Below are 24,409 nucleotides of genomic sequence, written 5' to 3'. Positions count from 1 at the left end.
GCGGACTTACAAGAGGTCCTACCACCAGCAATTACATAATTATTTTCAATTGTCGCATCTAAAATAGGATCCCTTAGTCATATCCTGATTTACCAATACAAGACCTATCATTTCCGAGAAAGGTTCAAGTCAGCAACTGATCGTAAAGCTTAGCCAGGAAATTGTGGCAGTCTCACTTAGTCATGTTAGAAGCAACGGAAAGAAATCCTCATAGTATTTCACGTATTGTAGTGACTTGATATTGCCCATAGTGCCAATTATAACAGTAACCTACCGGCTGGGTTAGACGGGAATGTGGCATTAAATTCAGCATGAGAATACCCCGCCAGATAGGTCATTAACGTTTTAATAAATTTTGTTCGTCCGCCGTAACATGCAACCAATTTTATATTAGTACTCGCTAGATCTTGGCACAATACAGCTGTGTTGTGTTGATAGGCTTAGAAGTTTATCCAGATTTATTCGGATATTTTTTTGTTTCGGAAAATACCATTACAATATTTAAAGTAAATGTTTAATTAACATATTCTTATCAAGTCACAATTATTTTGGGTGGACAAGCTCGGAAAATTGCCGGGTTTTTATGGAATATTTAAGTAGCGATTAAAATTATTATCAATGAGATGAAGCATATTTGTGAAATTTATTCCTCAATAGAAATGGAATAAGCCTACATGGAAAACTATTAATTTTATGCTATTCTTGTTAAGTATTGTAAAATTATTTCAGAACTACAACGCGAAAATCTTCCCCTTTTAATCAGTGTAATATTTCATTTAAAATTCACCAAATACTTAATTTACAGTTTTCTACTAGCATAGATAGGCAGACGATTTCAATTACCATCTGGTATTAAGCATTTATGTTTCGAATTGAAAGCTCGTAATAATAATAATAAAAAACGGGATGTAAATTTAATTTAACTTATTCAACTGAAGAAAAAAAACAAAAGACTAAAAAATTGAAAAATATGTCCATTACTAGTTACAAATAAAATTTCTACATTTGGATAGGGAATCACTAAAAATATAAATTTCATTATTCATATTGACATGCTCCTTGTAAAGCGAGGAGAGCAGAGGGAGGGCGAAATGTGGTTCTGTGTTGGTTATTTTTATTGGGTAGATGAGTGAATGAACTAACGACTCACCTGATATAAATCGGTTACCAGAAACCACAGACACAGTAAATACCCAAGAATCTCGTTCGATCCCGAAAGAGCATACCAATTTCACCTTTACGTATCAATACATTCTACATACATTATTTCTAATGATTAGTTAAACTTTAAACTTCGTTGGTATTCACACTAAATAACAAACGTAATATCGACTTGAAAAGTTTTAGAAGTAGAAATTGACCACTTAGCTTTTGATGAAGTTGAATAAATTGTTATATTTATAATCAGCACCAGACAGTTACATTTTCTATGGATTAACAACAATCAAGACTGGCCGTTACTCAGTTTGGCGTGATAACTCTAACACCGAACCCAAAAATAACATTTCATATCCTTCATAAAAAGGTTAATTCATCACTCACAATCCCATCACGTGATTTAGTTTTCTCGGAGACTTTTCTTACAAAAGCTAGTCATCAATAGGTACATACATCCTGAGACATGATTTTGGAGGGCAGTCGTGTTTGACAAACATTAAATATTTGTCGAAACTGAGATCTTAAAACATATCTCAAGGTGGGTGACGCATTTACGTTGTAGATGTCTATGGGCTCCAGTAACCACTTAACACCAGGTGGGCTGTGAGCTCGTTCGCCCATCCAAGCAATAAAAAAAAAGAACGAACGTATCGAGCTGCAAAGCGCGCCGTTATAATTTTACGAGAAATTCCCGGAATCTTTTTTAAATATACGGCAACACGGCTCATGAGTGCTGCAGTAACCGCGTACAGAGCGAGGGTAACACCCGCGTCGATCGCGAAACAAAAAAAATATACAATTTTTCACGTAACCAAACTACTAACAGTGAATAACGAACTATAATAAAATTATAATTAAACAAAAAGCGCTGATACAGTAAGTATTACGAATGGAACATTCGAAATATTTTAAAAATAAAACGCGCGGGAATATTTTTGACATAACAATTTTTTTTTTTTTTTTTTTTCGTTTGCGGTTTTATGGTGGCCACCGTATCAATGGGTGTTGTGTTGGGAATATAAGTACCTATATACTTTTTTTTGATTAAACACACTCGAGAGTACTATTTGGATGGTGTCCAGGTATAAAAATACGTTGCCTAACGTCGCTTCGTGCACGTATGAGAACTGGGACTGGGAACGTCGCGTCACTGGCTGGCTGTACAATATTGTGATAAGAACTATTTAAGAAAAAGAAAAAAAAAGTACCTACCTAATATGAAGTTTTTTGCGCACCAGCAGATTATGAACATTGAACTTTTTAAACTCTCACGATTCAAATGCACGAATAGAAAACTGATACCCTTTTCAAATACAACGTTGAAATACTTCATTAGTATTGAAGTATTTTGAAAACGTTCTTCAAGTGGAAGTGATCAATAGTTAAAAATATTTTATGCTTCGAATGATTAGGTAGAAACCCTAATTTAATCTCGATTTACCTCTGGTTTATTTCAATGCTGTGAAGAACCGTACAGCATAATTCCTACTTAGACCTCATGCTTTTTTTTTTTATTGCCTTTGTAGGCAGACGAGCACACGGCCCACCTGATGGTGAGTGGTTACCGTCGCCCATGGACTTCAGCAATGCCAAGGGCAGAGCCAAACCGCTGCCTACCGCTTAATACTCTCCACAAGCCTCGTTTGAAGAAGGACATGTCATAGCGCTCGGGAAACACCGTGGAGGGGAGCTCATTCCATAGCCGGATGGTACGTAGCAAAAAAGATCTCTGGAAACGCACTGTGGATGACCGCAGTGGCTCCAGGTAGTATGGATGAACTCTACTCCGGTGGCGGGCGGTGCGATGGTAAAAACGAGACGTTGGTATCATCTCGAACAATTCCTCAGAGCACTCCCCATGGAACATGCGGTACAAAATACAGAGGGAACCGAAGTCCCTCCGCAGACCCAGAGGCTCCAACGTGGTTGATGGTATTAATGTTGCGATGTCCATGGAACCCGGTAACTACTTAACATAAAATAGGCCATATTTACTTCCATCCTGTCCAAATATATTTTTCAAATTCCCGATGTTTCCCATCGGAAAAACCATTGAGAACATCATGTTTATTTGCATGCTGCTTTTTCACATTTGGAATTGTGTTTTTTAATTACGATTTATTTTTGATGCTGTTTAAAATACTCAATACCAAAATCTGTTGTATCTTCGTTAACGTGGATGAGCAGACTAGCTCACGGATCACCAGTTTTTAAGCAGGTATCGGACCAAAGACAACGTAAGAACAAATGCCAGGGTTTTTTTAAAGTAGATAAGTGTGCGCTGATATTGGTATCAACCGCGTACTCTTGACCCTCCAATGAAGTTATAAATAGGCATAGACAAAACTTTCAGTAGTCTTTTTTTTCCTTTATTTGACAGACGGGTGAATGAGCTCACGGTCTACCTGGCATTTTTTTTTGAGTATTGATGGTTTACGAAGGCTTGGTCCGAAGGCTTTTCCAGTTTCACTAGGACAGGTGGGCGAGCAAAGGTTCAGCCAGAAGGGGTATGATTTGCTAACAGCTTCCCGAGCGCCTCCGAAGGAGACCTAACAACTCAAGAGTAGCTGCTTCGCCAATGAATCTACTACCGGATCGGAATCGCGACCCGCTGAGAAGATCCGGCGAGAACCCGCTGAGAAGATCCGGCGAGAAACTCAGCGGGCTGATGCATGGGTTAGGTTGCTTTCGAACTCTTTGTCGAGTTCGACGAGTACGGTTTACCTGGTAGTAAATAGTTACCGGACATCTTCTGTGGGTTTGATTTTTTGGGGTCATTCGTGAATATGTATGAAGTACATATTTCATTAGAAAAATCAGTACCTGTGTGCGGGATTTGAACACCGGCACAGTCGCATCAGTCGATAGGAGTTCATCGGGGCGTCTTATCCTTTAGTCCACGACGACTTCAACGATTGTTTAGTAGCAATTTACAAGCTTTCATATAAATTTAAAAAAAAATTGGAAATCGCGAATATTGGGGTTTTTCCTATAACAGTTTTATAACAAAAAAGTCATTAACAAAACGAAACAGAAGACGTAAAACATTTAAAGAATTACGTAATTAATACAACAATTACATTTGAAAGCAAAGGTCGCCACATTAGTACTAAACGGCCGCCGGTTCACGGACGAATCATCAGGCAAGCTATTTATAGATTCCATCATTAGTTATCAGAAAGAATATGTCGTAGGCAGAATGCGGCCGCTCACGTGTGTATCTAGAGCAATCATAGAACAGAAGATATTTGACGGATGCCTGAATCGCGCTAACGATATTTTCAAAATAAACTTACATAGTATATATCGAAGGGTGAAAGGCTATTTGGTTTAAGCGACATTTTTTTGAGTCCGCACGAGTGAGTACCACCACCCTGCCTATTTCTGCCGTGAAGCAGTAATACGTTTCGCTTTGAAGGGTGGGGCAGCCGCTGTAACTAAACTTGAGACCTTAGAACTGCTCAAGGTGGGTGGCGCATTTACGTTGTGGATGTCTACGGGCTCCAGTAACCACTTAACACCAGGTGGGCTGTGAGTTCGTCCACCCAAATAAGCAATAAAAAAAAATATGCAAATTTACAGGAGAGCCATTTACAAATAATTTTTTTTGGAAAAAATATCATAACAAACAACTTCTTCAGTTATTTGAATGGGGTAAGCTTAATTGAAGTTCAATTAAATACATCGAATTGTTGATGCTAATCTATACTAGTATATATAAATTTACAGTGGTTTTTACGAATGTTCCCTTATAACTCCTGAACCGTGCATCCGATTGACTTGAAACTAGGTATCCATGTAGAATGTAATGTAATGAACGGATAGGCTAATATTTATATGAGTGTTGGACTCCGTACACCAGTCGCGGGGGCGTTAATGATGAGAATCTTTGTGGGGGTGAGAAATAATAATGTTAATTTTGAACGCCCAGCGAAGGGGTCGGGTACAGCTAGTACCAAATAAAACGGAGCTTTAATTACAAAGATCACGTATTAAGTGGAATGTCACTTAAACCAAATATATATCAAGGGGACAAATGCTACCTGGTAGCAATTCCGATGTAGATGCATTCGCGAAACAGCTGTCCTCGAGCTATCAGGTCTTCTTCGGAGGTGCTCGGGCAGCTGTTAGCGCATCCTACCCCTCTACCCCCCTCCTACCTCTTTTATCTGTCCTGGTGAAACTGGAAAGACCTTCAGACCGACCAGCAATCCTTTCATAATAACAAATTGATAGAGGCTGTATCATCCGAGTCCTTCTTCTGGTCGTATTCCTTCAATACACGCGTCTTCTTCTTCTTCACTAGCGACCCGCCCGCGCTTCGCTTCGGAAACTGTAATTTATTATTGATTTCTCCACTATTTCATGGATGTTATTATACATATAAACCTTCCTCTTCAATCACTCTATCTATTAAAAAAACCGCATCAAAATCCGTTGCGTAGTTTTAAAAAAGATTTAAGCATACATAGGTATATAGGGACAGAGAAAGCGACTTTGTTTTATACTATATAGTAATAGTGAAGACTAGGGGCAGTATTACAATTATTTGTAAGGATTAATTATTATAAAGTATTACAATATCATCATCAGCAAAGCAGACGCAAATCGACTGTGGGTTTTTCGTGGAAACTTTGAACTGTGCGTCATTTTACAAACGGCCGATCGCGCGGCCCGTGTCGCGAGCTGCCATTTTCTTTCACAAGGAACTCGCACGCCCTCTGTCTTTCATTTATGAAACTGTGAGAAACGAAGCCTTCAGACTCTTGATAGGGACGTATATGTGAAAGGAGACGCATACGTTCTTAAGAAAAGACTATCTGCTCAAGTATCGACTCTTGGGGTTTTTTTTGTTGCCCTTGTAGGCAGACGAGCATACGCCCCACCTAATGGTTATGGGTTACCGTCGCCCATGGACTTCAGCAATGCCAGGGGCAGAGCCAAGCCGCTGCCTACCGCTCAATACTCTCCACAAGCCTCGTTTGAAGAAGGACATTTCATAGCGCTCGGGAAACACCGTGGAGGGGGACTCTTGGGTTAGCCTAGGGATTGGATTTCCTGTCGATATAAATTTCTTTACGACAGGCATTTGGTATACCAAGTTTGAAGAGACGTTTTCTATCTGTATATATGTATGGACGTCCTGGATTGGTGTTGTTGAATGTACGTGAATACTTTAATTCGATATTTATAAACAGCGAGAGATAGCTCGTTACTATTGATTCGCAAACCATCACGGTTGGCAAGGAAATGACTAAGACTCAATGATCTATCACAGCGCAATACGGTTTGTTACCTCTTCAAAAGTTGCGTGATTTATAATCTAAGCCGGATAGGTCATTTTAAAATTCACTTAAAACTTATTGACATAGATTTTTTTTTTAATTAGTAACGAGGGTAGTTGCCGAAAAATGCGAATTATTAAGTCACAGGTATCGAGTGCAAAACCAATGTTTATTGTTTTAATGCGTTGTTAAAAATATATGTGGTTAAAAAAAGCCGTTATTAAATCTAATATGCTGAATTTATAAATTTGCGTAATTGGGTATTTTTTTGATCATAGAATGTATTGTAAGCATGTACGGGTAGATCCACAAATCCCACCTATTTCTGTCGCGAAGCAATAACCTTATGCGTTTACAACTTGAAGGGGGTCACAATTGATATTTGGATGTGATTTCTCAAAGTAGAAGCATTCACATTTAATGTCTGTGCAATCCGGTAATCACTTCACTGAATATATTTCTAGCTATCGGGGAATCTTTGCTTGAGGGATATTTATTTGTCCGATGACTTCCACGTGTCATAGAAACTTTTTTTTTTGGACAGACCCAATTTTTGGACTGACTTTGGGACAGCTTTGGCCCAATTGGTGAGGCATAAGAAATAAGATCAAAACTTCAATCGTATCGTTACAAAACAGTTCACAAATTAATTAGTCCACCTTATAGTTTATTGAAATTTAAAGTTTCACTGTTACCTTCCATTTAAAAACTTAAATAAAAATTCATTCATTTCGAAATTAATGCCAATTTTTCCACCTTTACCATAGTGGAATCTTTTGAAGACTAGAAACGATTACATAATATAATATAATCTAAAGCCACAAATACGTGGAGTGCGTTTCCAGATATATTTTACCCACGCCCTCGCTGTTTCTGGAATTAACTCTTACCAAGCTTTATGACATATTTCTCGTTTCAATGTAGCCAACCATTTATCTATATCAGAGTTCCCCAAACTTTTTTGTGTCGTAGACCCCTTGCCATGTTTTTCCGTGTTGGGTAGACCCCCTACTTACCTGATATTGATTTCCTGTAAATTTCTAACTGTAGTAAAGTTTAGTGTTAAAAACTTAAAGTAAAAACACACGTTAATTTATACATTTATTAATTGAATTGAAATAAAAACTACTCAAAATAAAATTTTGTATCTGTTATGTAAAATATACGTAACATAAAATAAACATAAAATAAACTATAAATAAAATAACATAAGCAATAAGTCAATATTTTTAGTGAGAAGGATGAACCTGATGCTTTAATAATAAATTATCAACATTTGGCGTCAATTTTGTAAGGGTTAATCTTAAATCTCCTCGGCTAATGATGTCTTGATATTATAAGATAATATGATGTAAGTAAATAGGTACTATCAGTGCATGTGTTGAGGTCCACTATCGGGGAACCCCAAATTTTTTTTCGCGGACTTAGACCCCTTGCAGTTTGCCATAAACCCTTAGGGGTCGATATAGACCACTTAGGGAATCACTGATCTATATTCATATTCTGTGACGGCATTAATAGGCAGAAGGTATAACCTCGTTAAAGTGTTTATGTTCCAATATCCACCTTGAAATAAGATCGAATTTTCGAAAGCATTACAAGACAAAATTGCTTATCGAAATTCGCAAGGAATTCACAGCACTAATAAACAAGAGAGCAATATCAGCACCACTAATTGTGAGATATTGAACTCCTTTTTAAAAGACTGGCTACAAAATTTTGAAAAGCTAAATCTATATAATGTATTATTGATCGAAGTATATAATATATAAAAATTAATTGCTGTTCGTTAGTCTCGCTAAAACTCGAGAACGGCTGGACCGATTTGGCTAATTTTGGTCTTGAATTATTTGTGGAGAGCCAGAGAAGGTTTAAAAGGTAGATAAACATGAAAATGTTCGGAATTAAATAAAAATAACAATTTTGTGTTTCCTTTGATGTGTCCCCCGTCGGACGGATTCGTTTTGTTTGTTTTAAATTTATTTTTTACAAAGTTTAGGTCTTTTATTTATCAATTGAGGCACTACGAAGTCTGCCGGGTCAGCTAGTTAGTTAATAGATAGATAGTACCATGACAAAAATCGAAGGAAGAAGTAGAAGTTGGAAGAAGTAATATCTTCATGAAATGAGTAGAAATTTATGCATTTTTTGACGTAATTCGAGTAGCACGACGTAGCACAAGGCCGCAGCTGAGACAGTCCCGGATTCCTTGCATTATGTCTGGCCGACGCTCGGCGTGGGATGCGTCTCGCCCAGCAATCTACGCCAATTATCACTGAGAAATAATTCTGCGTTTCAACACCAGATTATGCGTATTATTCTAACAGGTCTATTTAGAATAGAATACTTGAAATCAATTTATCTATATATTAATACGTGAAGCAAAAACTTTGTAGCCCTTTTTACGAAAATTGCGCGGTCGGAGGATTATGAAATTTCTCACACTTATAGAGAGTATAGAGAAAGAGTGCAGAATGTTAATTTTTTTTTCAATTATCCGTAAAAAATACATTAAATCACCTAAAAAACACATTACACACACTACCATGTATTTGACACACACACACGCACCCATATTATTTGTTTATTGTCAAACTTGAAGTCTGTGGTTAAATTGGGAATATATTAAATATTGCTTGTCTTTATTAATATTTGTCTAATGTGTAGTCTTGGCGAAATCTGTGATTATAGAAGTATAATAATGATTGACGATAGAATCTTAATAGTGTACAAACTTATAATTTTAATTAATTATAGTCGAATTTAGACTACCAGGGGACCACTAGTTGTTATTAAAACCTAACAAATACGTTTAATACAAGGGAATAAAGCAGAGTTTTCCGTAGTTTTTATCGTAATCTGGTTTACCATATTCATTACTTTTATCTACCAAGCGAACAGGCTTACCTATAGCAGTATTTATCTAGGAAAACTACCGCGAACTTTCTGTCTATCTATAAACTGAGCAACAAAAGCCACTCGACAGCAATCTTCTCTCTGTATTACGAAACAAACATGAGCTACAGGGTACATATGTTACGGTAAAAGTGCACTCTTGGGAAATGTACACTTTTACCGGTAAATGTGAACATTTGCCAAAAAGTTAGGTATATGTGAACTGAATATAATGTATATTATGGACATTTCCCGGCAAATGTGTACTCTTGCCTTCACATTTTAAGAAAAGTTACAGTAAATACAAATAAATTAATAATGCTGTTGCAGTAAAAAAAAAAAAATTAAATAAACATAATACAAAAGGCTTTAATAATGAAAATTATTTTAATTAAAAAATGTAAATGACAAACATAACATACTTTTCTTTGCATATTATATAGCATGTCGTAGGTTAGGTTAAGTTAGGTTGTAGTTATGAGTATGAGGAGGCAGTCTCCTCCCGGTGATGGTCACGGGGCGACCTAAGGGGGTTGAGGCTGCGCCGCACGCTACCGTCACTCTAGCGCGCTGGCACCAGGAGGACGGGACGGCGCGTCGGCGGCTGCGGACTGCGATGCGGTCCGCATTTTCGTCGTCGCTGTCGTCGCCGAACATACTGTTGAAGAGCAACCCGGTCGGCGGTGTATCGCGTTCCGACCCGGCAGGCTGGTTCTGGCCCAGCGGGGTATCCCGGAACACCAGCGGCACCGCCCGGGCGGCCTGGTAGGGCCGCCGTACCGCGGAGACTGACGTCGTTGGTCGTCGACTATCGCCTCGACGACCCGTCGGTCGGGCGTCCTCGGGGTGGCGCCGCGTGTCTGGTTGTAGTGTTGACCGCGGGAACCCCCCTACTCTGAACGGGTTCTGACCCCGGACGGAGATCGGACGTCGGGTGTAAGAGTGCAGGGGAGTCGTTTAGTGGGTGGGCCCTAAAATCCTTGGGCCCGCGATCTGCTCTCAACACCTGCAGATCGTTGAGTCTCACATACCCCGCGCGCCCCCTAGGCGCGGGGACCTCGTAGGAGGTTCGGCCCCCGGCCCGAGAAAAAAAAAAAAAAAAGGTTGTAGTTATGAGGAGGCAGTCTCCTCCCGGTGATGGTCACGGGCGACCTAAGGGGGTTGAGGCTGCGCCGCACGCTACCGTCACCCTAGCGCGCTGGCACCAGGAGGACGGGACGACGCGTCGGCGGCGGACTGCGATGCGGTCCGCATTTCCGTCGTCGCTGTTGTCGCCGAACATACTGTGAAAGAGCAACCCGGTCGGCAGTGTATCGCGTTCCGACCCGGCAGGCTGGTTCTGGCCCAGCGGGGTATCCCGGAACACCAGCGGCATCACCCGGGCGGCCAGGTAGGGCTGCCGTGCCGCGGAGATCGACGTCGTTGGTCGTCGACTATCGCCTCGACGACCCGTCGATCGGGCGTCCTCGGGGTGGCGCCGCGTGTCTGGTTTTAGTGTGGACCGCGGGAACCCCCCCCCCCCCTATTCTGATTGTATTTTGACCCCCGACAGAGATCGGACGTCGGGTGTAAGAGTGCAGGGGAGTCGTTTAGTGGGTGGGCCCTAAACTCCTTGGGCCCGCGGTCTGCTCCCAACACCTTGCAGATCGTGAAGTCCCACATACCTCGAGGGAGGTTCGGCCCCCGGCCCAGAAAAAAAAAAGGTTAGGTTGTAGTGGTGCGCATGCGATTGCTTTGTCTAGACTGTGATTATAAATATAATTATGAAGAGAAAAAAAGAGTTCCCACTGATATAAATTGTTTTTTTTTCCATCAGGTACACAAGCAATCATGGGCTCCATGTTCAGGAGCGAGGAGATGGTCCTCTGTCAGCTCTTCGTTCAGCCGGAGGCGGCTTACGTCTCCATGTACGAGCTAGGAGAAGCTGGTATTGCTCAATTCCGAGATGTGAGTTATCCATCGAAATTTTCATTTAATTACACGATGTGATTTTTTCATTAAAATCGTTCGTGAACTCTTATTAGGTTAATGTTTTAGGCAGCGGCTTGGCTCTGCCCCTGGCATTACTGAAGTCCATGGGCAACGGTAACCACGCACCATCAGGTGGCCCGTATGCTCGTCTGCCTACAAGGGCAATAAAAAAAAGGGTGCGTGTACTTATGTACGCGCGTAAGAAGTTAACCTTTATTTTTATTAAATTTATTTCTTTTTTTTTTAAATATTAAGTAATTTAATAATATTTAGTATGAATTATATTTAATAATAATTTTGTCATTTATATTACTAAAAAATGAATGCTAATAACACTTTTTTTACGAGTGTACATGCGCGAAAGTTCACCTGCGGCTTTATTCAGACTCAAATTCAGACTCGCCAAGTTACGTCGGTCGTATTGTAATGAGCGATTTAGTGAGCAACTTTATTTCTGTTAATTTTGTGTCACGGTGCGCGCGCATCGTAATATTTCACTCTCATCAATTTTTCATAACGCGCCTCAAGAAGTATAATTTCAAAAAAAAAATTGTTTGAAAATTTACCGCAGGATTTGAATCATATTACAGACGTATCCTTCGAACCGAAACCGCTGTACACCTTACCTATTACAATACAGTGCTAAATTTGTTACTATCTATCTACTACTACTATCTATCTACTACTATCAACAGTAGGCAGCGGCTTGGCTCTGCACCTGGCATTGCTGACGACCATGAGCGACGGTAACCACTCACCGTATGGGCCGTATGCTCGTCTGCCTATAAGGCAAAAAAAATCTTTATGTTGGTTGACAAACTATCAGCCTGTGTATTCATTATGAATCGTGTCAAGGCTACATTCATACATGCCCGCTCTAGAGCCGGCCACCCCTTTATAGCAACATGCTCTTTGAACTTCCGCTACACACGATAATCTACATTATTCTACATCTGCAATAACATCGTGCAATCGTTTGATTCTTTACATGTGTAGCTAAACATCAGAGTCTAACCCATTTCTACTTGTAACTATACTTGAGACCTTAGATCTTATATCTCAAGGTGGGTGGCGCATTTACGTTGTGGATATCTATGGGCTTCAGTAAACACTTAACACCAGGTGGGCTGCGAGCTCGTCCACTCATCTAAGCAATAAAAAATAAAAATAAAAATTCTACCGAAAAATCAGGTACCCTGTGAGCTTGTTTGAAAAGCTTGTGTGTCTATGAACAAAACATTGCACGCAACTAACAGTTTTGCTCAATAATATCGATAAACGATCGTAAAGATAAGTATTACTCACCGAATAAGTTGAAATTTCTCGTGTACGTAACAATTGAATTGTGCAAGTTATTGTAGGATGCAATCGAACGCCGGCTATTATCATACGTTGACACAATAGTTATCTGTTTAAAGAATACAATATTTACTGTAATTAGAAGTTACGTAAGATCTTATCGGTATTGTCGAAAATACACACAAGTCCGGAGCGGCGTTTCACGGCTTAGAGTTTTAAATCGGCCGATACGGGGCAATGATCGCCTTTGCGTTACACTGCGCGCTGGCAAGACGTAATCTTCATGTATGACAACAAGCAAAAACATTTTTCCTTCCTGGCTGAGCTCATGCTGGTGAAACATGACAGGGCTTCGGGCTACAACTAATTTTTCCAACTGGTGGTAAAGGACCTCATGTGAGTCTGCACAGGTAGGTACCACCACCCCGCCTATTTCTGCCGTGAAGCAGCAATGCGTTTCGGCTTGAAGGGTGGAGCAGCCGTTGTAACTATACTGAGACCTTAGAACTTATATCTCAAGGTGGGTGGCGCATTTACGTTGTAAATGTCTCTGGGTTCCAGTGCCCACTTAACACCAGGTGGGCTGTGAGCTCGTCCACCTATCTAAGCAATAAAAAAAATCTTTCCAAAAACAAAACTTCTATCCTTTTGCTGTTTATCATCCTATTCTTTAGTTAGTTACTGAAGAAGGGCTTAGGGTTGGCAAAAAAGAAAAATTTTTTTTTTTTTAATTTTTATATTTAAAACCAAACAGTAAATTTAATTTAATAAACACATAAAAAGCTAGCGGAATCGTCATGAATTTATCAAGTTAAAGTTATTTGTTAAGTAAATATATTAATATATTCCTTTGAATACTGTATAAACTATTATATGTACGCATGTGTGTACGTATGTGTACATATATTTGTGTATATATGTATATAATATATATTTACGCTTATTTGTATATTTATATTTATATAATACATATACGGAATTTATATATTTTTATGTATCTGTAATTTAACATAAATTTAAGTGCACTGTACCACTGTTTACTCTGCACTACCTTTGGTTGACTGGTATAGAATGCCTTTGACATTAAGTCCGCCAATGTAAATTTAACATGAAGTCTAATAAATAAATAAAATGAATGGGACCGAAACTAGGAATGTTTATTTCCATCGACACCACAAAATGCCGCCCACGTGGGCCATTGGTGCATGAGGTCGAAATTTTAAACGCTTTTTAGCAATAACGAATCCTAAGATTACAATATGGCAAAAAAAAAACTCTTTTGCTCACAAAAAGTAATAAACTTGAATTGTCACAGCACATAAATAAATAAATATTTTAAATACATATATATTGTATGTGGATTAAGTTTAGCCATATGTGTGTGTAAACTCACTAAATGCCATGTTTGGTTAATTGCTGAATGTTATTATGTAATGTTTGACAATGTTTTATGTCCGGTTATCTAGAGGTCATGACCTCGTCGCGTGCTCCTTAAAATAATTCGTTGCTTTTCTTGAAGTTTTGTTCGCGAATACTGCATTCTGTAAACTCTTTATTTTGCTATCGTTTATAATGTATATGCGGCCGTCTGGTGTAGTGGTAAGTGACATGGTCACTACACAACGGGGTCGCGGGTTCGAATCCCGACAAGGGAGGATATTTGTATGTTAAATATAAAAAAATCTTTTCCAGGGTTATGGATGTATATTTAATATATGTATGTGTATAATAAAAATATTACATTTATTTCCGTTATCTGGTACCTGTAACACAAGTTCTTTACGAACTTATCACGGGACCAGTTAACGTGGCGTGATTGTTAGTAAAAATATTTATTTATTTATTTATATCTTGCGGGAAGTTACATCAGTCGATTGTTCTAGAAACAAACTAAGTTTGTACCTTGATTTCGACCGCATTCATTATTTTTTCTTACTGCTTAAATGGGTCGACGAGCTCACAGCCCACCTGCTGTTAAGTGGCTACTGGAGCCCATAGACAACCACAACTTAAATGCGCCACCCACCTTGAGATATATACAAGTTCTATAGTCTCAAGTATGGTTACAACGGCTGCCCCACCCTTCAAACTGAAACGCATTACTGATTTACGGCAGAAATAGGCAGGGTGGTGGTACCACACTTTGATCTTAGCCAAAAGGCCGAGAAGCGATCCCCAGGGGGGGGCGGAAGTCCGGCGATTTCTTCCTGAACAAAAAAAAAAGGGTTGAGGGTACCCTCTCGCGCGGACTCACAAGAGGTCCTACCACCAGTAATAAAGTAATTTGAAATTAATTGTTATTTAAACAAAAATGCACTAATGTTGCGGCGTATTGTGACCTCACTCGAGCACAACCCTATATAAGCCTCGAATTAACTACCCTCTTCGACATAATTAAAGCTGCCTTTGCCGTATAACCTCGTGTTTTTCATCGTCATGTCGTCAAAATCGTAAAAGCAGTCAAAACTATGTGTATGACTCGAAAGAACCGTAGAAAATATTCCACTTTGAGATTTAATGTGCGGGACAAACGTTCGTAAAACAATTAAAGACTTGTGGCTTAAGATGACATTTCATTCCGGTGAACTTCGATAACTACTTAACGGAAGACGGACTGCAATTTCGTCGGTACATTTAGAATAGCAAGCAGATAAACGTCAAAGACATAATTTATGGTCAAGTTCATTGACAATTACATTTGTTTTTTTTTACTAAGAAATATACTACTTTGCTAAAAAAAAACCAGCAATGAAACACAAAATCAAAAACCGATCATCGTTCTCGTCGAACCCGTCGCTTGCGACGAAGGACTCGGCGAGTAAATTAACCCACAGACGCAGCCCACTGAGTTTCTCGCCGGATCTTCTCAGTGGGTCGGTTTCCGATCCGGTGGTAGATTCTGCGAAGCACGGCTCTTGCTAGGGTTCGTGTTAGCAACGTCGTCAGGTTTGAGCCCCGCGAGCTCACCTACTAGTTCGGCGAATCCAGAATAACCCCTCGAGGTTACTAGAATAGGTAGGAAAAGAAATTTTACAAAAGATGTGTGGGACACCGGATGGGAACGAAGTTCGTTATTATAAAAATATTAATTTTAAGTTCTATTCGAGATATAGAGATAATAATTATTCGGGTATACATTTTTTATTATGATTTTTTTATTGATAAAAAAAACTACTTTACAAAGTTATCAAATTTATTTTATTCACAATGATTTTATTACAAAGTTAAGTCGTACACTGTGTGTATTACTAATAACAATCTTACGTTACGGACGTTTTTTCCCGGTTAGGCTACCCCTCCGCATCGTCCCATAAGGAACTTCGTTCCAAAACTTATTTAAAACATTTGTCTAAATAACTCCATCATCAAAGGTGTCATTAGTACTATGGTCTGTCTTCGTTTTCGGAAGAGGTCTCCTAATACCCAGTATACAGATAGACAGACTATTTCAGATTAAGCACAATGTTAACCTGAGACTATTCATTTTCATTATAACGAAAACCGTAAATAGGTAAAAATGTACTTTTCCGTGTCTTTTGTGAATGCCGTGTTATTTATGGGTTCAAATATAATGTTGCCCGATTTAGATATGTAAATTTTGGGGTAAAACATAGATGAGTTAGAGACAGATAAAACAAAGGCAATTCTTAAGTTGACTTCAGTCAATTTTGCTATCAAATTTTATATTTATACTAGAGGAACCGACAGACGTTGTTCTGTGAATGCATACACAAAAATTCATTCAAGTCGATCCAGCCGCTTAGTTGCAGTATAGATAAATAGCCTAGATACCGACTGCAGCGCCATCTGCCGGGCTGATTTGTGAATCTAAACCAAACAAGGCGCAACCCAAACGCATACAAAAAAATAATTCATATCGATCCAGCCGTTTAGGAAGAGTGTCATACACGCGTACAGTAGAATTATACTTGTATATATAAAGATATTTTCCATAGTTTGCGAACCGAGGCCTGGCGCACACGCTCGTTAAGTGGGATTTCAGTAAGGTCTTTCACCTGATCAGTCCAGCGCATGGGGATTCGTCTACGAGATCTCTTACCCTTGACCATACCCTGAACAACAAGTTTCTCGATAGACTCTGCTTAAAATATCTGTCAAGGCTTTAATAAGCAAGAATTCCACATGACCACGACTACTCTGCCAAGAAAAACCGATTATGATGATGGTTTAAAGATAAAATTTTCAATACATCTGTTGGGTTGGCTGATTTATTAAGCCAAGATTCTCGCTGATGTCCATATATTTTAATAATTGCGTTATATAGGAAGACCCCACGACCTACCTGGTGTTAAGTGGTTACCGGACCCCATAGACATCAATACGCGAACTTCGCCAGCCACCTTGAGACATCATGACTCAATAATATTTTATACCGACCCTTCAGACCGGACCGAACCATGTGATTGCTTCGCGACTTATAACAGTAGGATGACGAGTCAAGCCATAAGAGAGAGAATACACTATACTGCACACCTAAAGATGATTAACATTGAAAATTTGTCTTCAAGCAGGTACAAAATTATGCAATTGGCGGACTTACCGCTAAAAGCGATCTCTTCCATACAATTGTTTTTACCTAGGGAAATTCGGAAAAAGATACAGCAAGTAGGTGTACTATGTTTAACAATACTCACGGTGATATAAGAGAATAGACCAAACCTTTTTGTACCTATATTATTTAATGATGAAAAAAATCAACATCATCATCATTCTGCTGCCCTGCTCCCAGTCACCTGGGGTCGGCGCAACATGTTTTCTCCTTCCATACTCCTCTATCATATACCATTTCTTCGCTCTTATACATATCGTCTTTCACACGATCCTTCCATCTTTTCTTAGTTCTACGTCTTCCTCTAAAAATCGACATATATACAATAAATATATAACTACAAAATACGTTTCAAATTAAAACACCATATCATTTATATACCAATATACTTACGTAAACATAATAAATCAACAAAGTTTGCAAAAAGATGAAGCATGCGCAAGCAAATAATGCTCAGCATATAAGTAATGTTTTAAAAGAATTCGTCCACTGATCTTCCTTGACCATATCTTAATTTATCCTTGATGTGGCGCCTTCGCGGTCTGTACCACCCAGGACTATAACTACATATGTCTAGATTATTTATGCGCCTGACATTATTTCTGATCAGCGAGGGTCATTACCGAGAGCGGTGAGGTTATCGATTTGTGTGCGAGAATTATCAAATCTATTTTAGGCGTGCATCTATAATACGTTTTACATCGAAAAGCAGTATATCAGAATGAATCTTAAAATTGGCTATGTAGTCTTAAATTCAAGGGCTCAACGACGGGTGATAGACAATGCAAACCATAACGCGTCCCGATGACGATACTAATACCCTCTCAGAACTGAATGATGCTGCTAGTTCTGGTGGTAGCAGAAGCACAGCATGGATTACTGCATTCGTCAAACTCGTCCAAGAGTTCGTCGTGATAGCTGACCTCTAACAGAGACTGATTCCGATTCGGTGATAGACGCACTTGTGAAGTAGCTGCCCTTGAGGTTTTAAGGTTTCTGCTATGCACCCGGACCGCTGGTGGTTTGGTTTACCTCTTGTGAGTCCGCACGGGTAGGTACCACCGCCCTGCCTATTTCTGCCGTGAAGCAGTAATGCGATTCGGTTTGAAGGGTAGGCCAGCCGTTGTAACTAAACTTGAGACCTTAGAACTTATATCTCAAGGTGGGAGGCGCATTTACGTTGTAGATGTCTATGGGCTCCAGTAACCACTTAACACCAGGTGGGCTGTGAGCTCATCCGCCCATCTAAGCAATAAATAAATAAAAAGCTTCATTTTTTTTTATTGCCCTTGTAGGCAGACGAGCATACGGCCCACCTGATGGTGAGTGGTTACCGTTGTCCATGGACTTCAGCAATGCCAGGGGCAGAGCCAAGCCGCTGCCTACCGCCAATAATCTCCATCAGTAATCTCCAGTAATCTCCATCCCTCCTCGCGGAACTCGTGCTTGCTTATCTGTCCTACTAAACTGAAAAAGATCGTAAGTCACCAGCGATTCTTCTTCGTCGTTTTCTTCATTACTGAAGATCGTGTCCTTGAACCTTGACCGTGGCCTGCCTCGTGAGCTGTTTCCACCTCGTCCGGTCCTCAGCAGGGTGATTGCGACTGGCAGCCCAGTTAGGGTGGTTATTTGGTCACACCAGCGGCTAGGTGACCGACCGTCCCTTTCCTTCCACAATATCCCCATCTAAAAAAAAATCCGACCTACCAAACTGCAAATGATCGTAACTCACTAGAAGTATTTCCATCTAAACAAAAGACAACAGAAGCCTTATTTGGAATGATTTGTAGTTTTTTTTTTTTATTGCTTAGATGGATGGACGAGCTCACAGCTCACCTGGTTTTAAGTGGGTACTGGAGCCCATAGACATCTACAACGTAAATGCGCCACCCCCCTGAGATAAAAGTTCTAAGGTCTCAGTATGGTTACAACGGCTGCCCCACCCTTCAAATCGAAACGCATTACTGCTTCACGGTAGAGATAGGCAGGGTGGTGGTACCTACCCGTGCGGACTCATAACAGGTCCTACCACCAGTAAAAAATAAATTACAGAACCTGCCTCCAGTAAAAAGTAAATTACAAAAATCTTTAAAACAATTGTTTTTTTAAAAGCTAGCCACCCTGCATTCTCCCCTGATTTTGCGTGTCTAATACACAGCGAGGGAGTGTCTTTTCCGTGACAGGCCAATCGATGCTAGCTCGTGTTTAATTCAGGTTGCAAGCTCTAGAGGTCTTCGGTCACACATTAGGCCAGCTCGGACACTGAGAATCATGTAACTTTCACTTGTAAATTTATAGTTGTCATCTAATGAAACTCTCAAGCGTTATAAGCGATCGTAGATTGACAATCCGCGCAAAAATCTATATATTAATACGTGAAGCAAAAACTTTGCACCCGTTTTTACGAAAATTGTGCGGACGGAGGAGTATGAAATTTCCCTAAGTTATAGAGAATATAGTGAAGGAGTGCAGAATGATAATACTTTTTTAAATTATGGATAATTAATACCATAAATTAATTAAAAAAAAACTTTACACACACTTCCATGTATTTGACACGACACATATTTCAATATACTCTTTTTTTATTGTCAAAGTCTGTGGTCAAATTGAGAATAGATTACCCAATATTGTTTGTCTTTAATATTATTAGTCTATAGTGTAGTCTTGGCAAAATCTGTGATTATACATAGAAGTATAATAGTCTTTGACAACAGAACCATAGTAATGTACAAACTTATAATTTCATTTAATTATTATCGAATTTCGACTACTGGGGCACCACTATTTATATAAAAATCTCTCTCAACAATGAAGCAGTTATATATGTATTTTTGATTCCCTATCACTTTTACGGCCTAGTAATAATATAACCGTACATAGAATTGATTTCCACGTGAGTGAAGGTCTTTTACCCCTAACCATAAGTTTATCGTGTCCAGTAGCCGCCGAAATGTTAATATCGAACTCAAATTCCCATTTACGCAATTAAAAAAGCAGTACAAAATATTTATTAATCAAAGTAAAACGCAAGCACATTTGAAACATTTTAAGAACCTACCCTTTACCTTGACACGGGGCGAGGCATAATGGTATTATATTGTATGGGCTCAGTCAATATTTGTATTATGCAAATTTACCTGTACGTTTTAGCTCTAATCGAAGTTCCGAGAAGGCTTTTGCCCTGCAGAATGACGAACGAAGCCTTCAATAATAAATTGTTTGGTACAGCTGTGCCAATGCTGTTTTTTTCCCCCTATCTAATCGTTGGTAGCCTAAGGGAGTATTCCAGCCACGCGCGGATGCCTTGGATTATTTCACATTTCAGATATTTCTCATGTTTCTTCAGAGACGACCCGGTCACCGTCCTCGTCGAACCCGTCGCTTGCGACGAAGGGCTCGACGGGTGACTTAACCCATAGACACACCCCACTGAGCTTCTCGCCGGATCTTCTCAGTGGGTCGCGTTTCCGATCCGGTGGTAGATTCTGCGAAGCACTGCTTTTGCTAGGGCCAGTGTTAGCAACACTCTGGTTTGAGCCCCTAAAACACACTTACGCATCAAGGAGAGGATGAAATAGCCTCTCAAGGCTATCAGCATAGGTAGAAAAAAAAAAGAGACGATATCGATAGCACAGACGCTCAGCGATATGGCAGTCCATGACGCGCCTTAGAACCTATATCAACATCTAGTAGATGTATATTTTTATTTCATTTATGACAATATTAGATATAAAATAAAAAATATAAAATAATAGTATTAGATGATCTTTTAGCTTTCATCAGCTGCAGCGCTCTTGTGTCGGAAGTTAAACAACGCTACCCAAGCACATAATCCCACACCCTGCCATTCCGTTCGCAGTTGCAGGACATAGTGTGAATTCACATCGGCTTTTACCACCAGTCCTGGGTATTTTCCCTACCTTCGCTTACTGGGTTTACGGCCAGTGGTCGGGAAATACCTGCAACTAGCAGAAAATTAGTCCCGTCAATTTCGTTAAGTCGTCGTGGCCTAAAGGATAAGACGTCCGGTGCATTCGTATCGAGCGATGCACTGGTGTTTGAATCTCGCTGGCGGGTACCAATTTTTCTAATGATATACGTACTCAACAAATGTTCACGATTGACTTCCACGGTGAAGGAATAACATCGTGCAATAGAAATCAAACCCGCAAAATTATAATTTTCGTAATTACTGGTGGTAGGACCTCTTGTGAGTCTGCACGGGTAGATACCACCGCCCCGCCTATTTCTGCCGTGAAGCAGTAATGCGTTTCGGTTTGAAGGGTGGGGCAGCCGTTGTGACTATACTGAGACCTTAAAACTATATCTCAAGGTGTGTGGCGCATTTACGTTGTAGATGTCTATGGGCTCCAGTAACCACTTAACACCAGGTGGGCTGTGAGCTCGTCCACCCATCTAAGCAATAAAAAAAAAAAAAAAAAAAAAAATCAGTAGAAATATCACCACCTTGCCCTCGGCGTAAAATAGGATTTAATATGTCGCCATGGACTCTCTGACCGACGTGGCTATAATGCTGAAGCTATATTTCAATATGTCTACCAACTCAGAGAAGTAAATGGCGAAGCGTGACACGGAGAACTATTCTCTGGCCTCAGCGCTCTGCCGCAGCCGGGCCAAGTCCATTATGAGAGGTTTCGTTTGGTCCTCATCATTCTATACCCTCTCAATGTCGGTTTGAGGACCGGAGGAGGAAGGATGAAAACGATTTATTATCACTGTTTGTATCATTATGAGAAAGAGCAACTGAATATTAGTAAAGCCGCACTGCTCACTGGTTCTAACCCAGTGAGGCTATTCTAAGGATGCACGTGAGAACGCCTAGGCTGGTGCTGGACAACACGTAGATCAAGACAACGCAATTGACATAAATTTACCCAAAAACTAAGCAAAGGCCAGCGCATCCATTATATGTTAGTTCTTTTTCAATAGGATCGGATATTTGGTTGATTGGGTTTTGACTTCAAACACGAGATGCAAGGAGCATCTCCTCACAGCTCGTACGGTTATGATCGGGAAATATAACCAAATTCTGAAAAAAGTGGTACATCCATTCAACTTATTTCTATCGATTAAAATCTTTTTTTTTATTGCTTAGATGTGTGGATGAGCTCACAGCTCACCTGGTGTTAAGTGGTTACTGGAGCCCATGGACATCCACACCGCAAATGCGCCATCCACCCTGAGATATAAGTTCTAAGATGTCAGTATAGTTACAACGGCTGCCCCACCCTTCAAACCGAAACGCATTACTGCTTCACGGCAGAAATAGGCAGGGCGGTGGTACCTACCCGCGCGGACTCACAAGAGGTCCTACCACCAGTAATTACGCAAATTATAATTTTGCGGGTTTCGCTTGTATTACCCGATGTTATTCCTTCACCGTGGAAGTCAATCGTGAACATTTGAATCATCACTAAGTTGTACTATCAATAATACAAATCTATGTATTTATACACTTTATCACATAACAATATATTATATCGACGCAACGTAACGTAACCTCAGTCATATGACGTCACAAGGCCGTAAATGTCTACGTCTTGGCTGAAGTGGATGAGCGTGTACGAAGATAATATCTTGCATCATAATTATGTCAATAAATTTACGTTATGGTTTGAATTTCGAAATGATAAAAATGATGATCCGAATGTTGTGGGGTTTAGACAGCACTCTTGACGATCTCCAGACGATCTTAGGGCATATTAGTGGTTGATGATAACTCAAAGGTCTTATTTTACCGAAAGAATATACGAATGGATTTTGTGAAGAATTGTATATGATTTGATAAAGAGTGAAAAATGTCATGACCGTTATTCGGGTTATTTAAAGAACGCTTTTAATTATTTAGTTAACAGTGAGGAGAGTAGCGGCCTTTTGGTTTGGAGTAATGGCCACAGTTCATGGATATCAGATCACACAAATACACAACCGAGACTTATGGTCTAAGTCCCCATTTAGACTACAACAGTCCTATCCTTCAAACTGGAATGAATTATTGCTTTTTCTTCCTTTTATTGCATAGATGGGTGAACGAGCTCACAGCCCACCTGGTGTTAAGTGGTTACTGGAGTCCATAGACATCTGCAACGTAAATGCCGCCATCCACTCTGAGATATGAGTTCTAAGGTTTCAGTATATTTACAACGGCCGCCCCGCCCTACAAACCGAAACGCATTACTGCTTCACGGCAGAAATAGGCAGGGCGGTGGTACCTACCCGCGCGGACTCTCAAGAGGTCCTACCACTAGTAAACTAAGATAAAGATACGCACGTTCAATTCCCCGATTCGCTCGTGGAAATAGTAGCCCAGTCAAAGTTAAAGCAGGAAGCATTAATCGCGCCTAAACGCCGCTCCGTGACGTCATATACGTGGAACTTTTTTTTTTTCGCCACATTTAATGCGACCACCCACAACCGCATCCGCTCGTTCTAAAATTAAAACATTAGGTTAATACGTGTAGTACAACAATGAGAGACATCGACAATCTCGATTCTAATAGGTCGTATGTTCAGAATCGCAGGTAGTGTAAAATAGAATTTGCCGCTTACGATTTACAGTATCATAAGCTTTAGGAATCTAAGCACTAATTCTTGTACGCCAATTTGGAACTATTAAGGGCTTCAGTTATGAGTGGACGTATATCCAAATCCACTTAGTGTAATGTAGACTACATTGCCTTATTTTAAGGTTTTGTTTTCACTAATAATAGACTAACAATCTATCAAAGCGAAGTATAGTTGAGACTTTAGGAATATGTGGTTAAAAAAAACCGGAGGTCATTGGCTTACCTAATCAATACATGTGTGTTGGCTATTTTAGAATACCCGATCTTAAACCAACAACAATCTTAAATAAATAATGGGATTGCATGATCCCGTCTTATCGCTTTTACCATAGCACCTGCCGCCATCGGAGCAAAGTTCATCCATACTATTTGGAACTGCTGCCTTCATCGACAGTGCGTTTCTAGAGATCTTTTTTGGTACGTACCATTCGGCTTTGAATGAGCTCCTCTCTACGGTGTTTCCCGAGCACTATGACGCGTCCTTCTTCAAACGAGGCTTGCGGAGAATAATCACTAATAAAAACTTTTACTTGTGGTAGGACCTCTTGTGAGTCCGCACGGGTAGGTACCACCAACCAGCCTATATCTGCCGTGAAGCAGTAATGCGTTTCGGTTTGAAAGGTGGGGCAGCCGTTGTAACT

The 24,409-nt window shown here is 39.9% G+C and overlaps 1 protein-coding gene across 1 annotated transcript in view; it reads left to right on the top strand.

Annotated features, from left to right (window-relative positions):
* Positions 1-1,889: 1,889 nt before the first annotated feature.
* LOC105841262 (V-type proton ATPase 116 kDa subunit a 1) overlaps positions 1,890-24,409 on the top strand; it is a 55,315-nt gene continuing 32,795 nt past the window's right edge. The window contains exons 1-2 of the mRNA XM_038012848.2: positions 1,890-2,034; positions 11,155-11,285. Of these exons, the coding sequence (XP_037868776.1) occupies positions 11,169-11,285 (117 nt within the window). The 5' untranslated portion in view covers positions 1,890-2,034; positions 11,155-11,168. The remainder of the gene's footprint in view (positions 2,035-11,154; positions 11,286-24,409) is intronic.

The sequence above is a fragment of the Bombyx mori genome, chromosome 9 (assembly GCF_030269925.1).
Source record: "Bombyx mori chromosome 9, ASM3026992v2".
In the NCBI taxonomy this organism is placed as follows: domain Eukaryota; kingdom Metazoa; phylum Arthropoda; class Insecta; order Lepidoptera; family Bombycidae; genus Bombyx; species Bombyx mori.
Note: the sequence above shows the minus strand (reverse complement) of the source record. Positions and strands in the feature narration are given on the sequence as shown.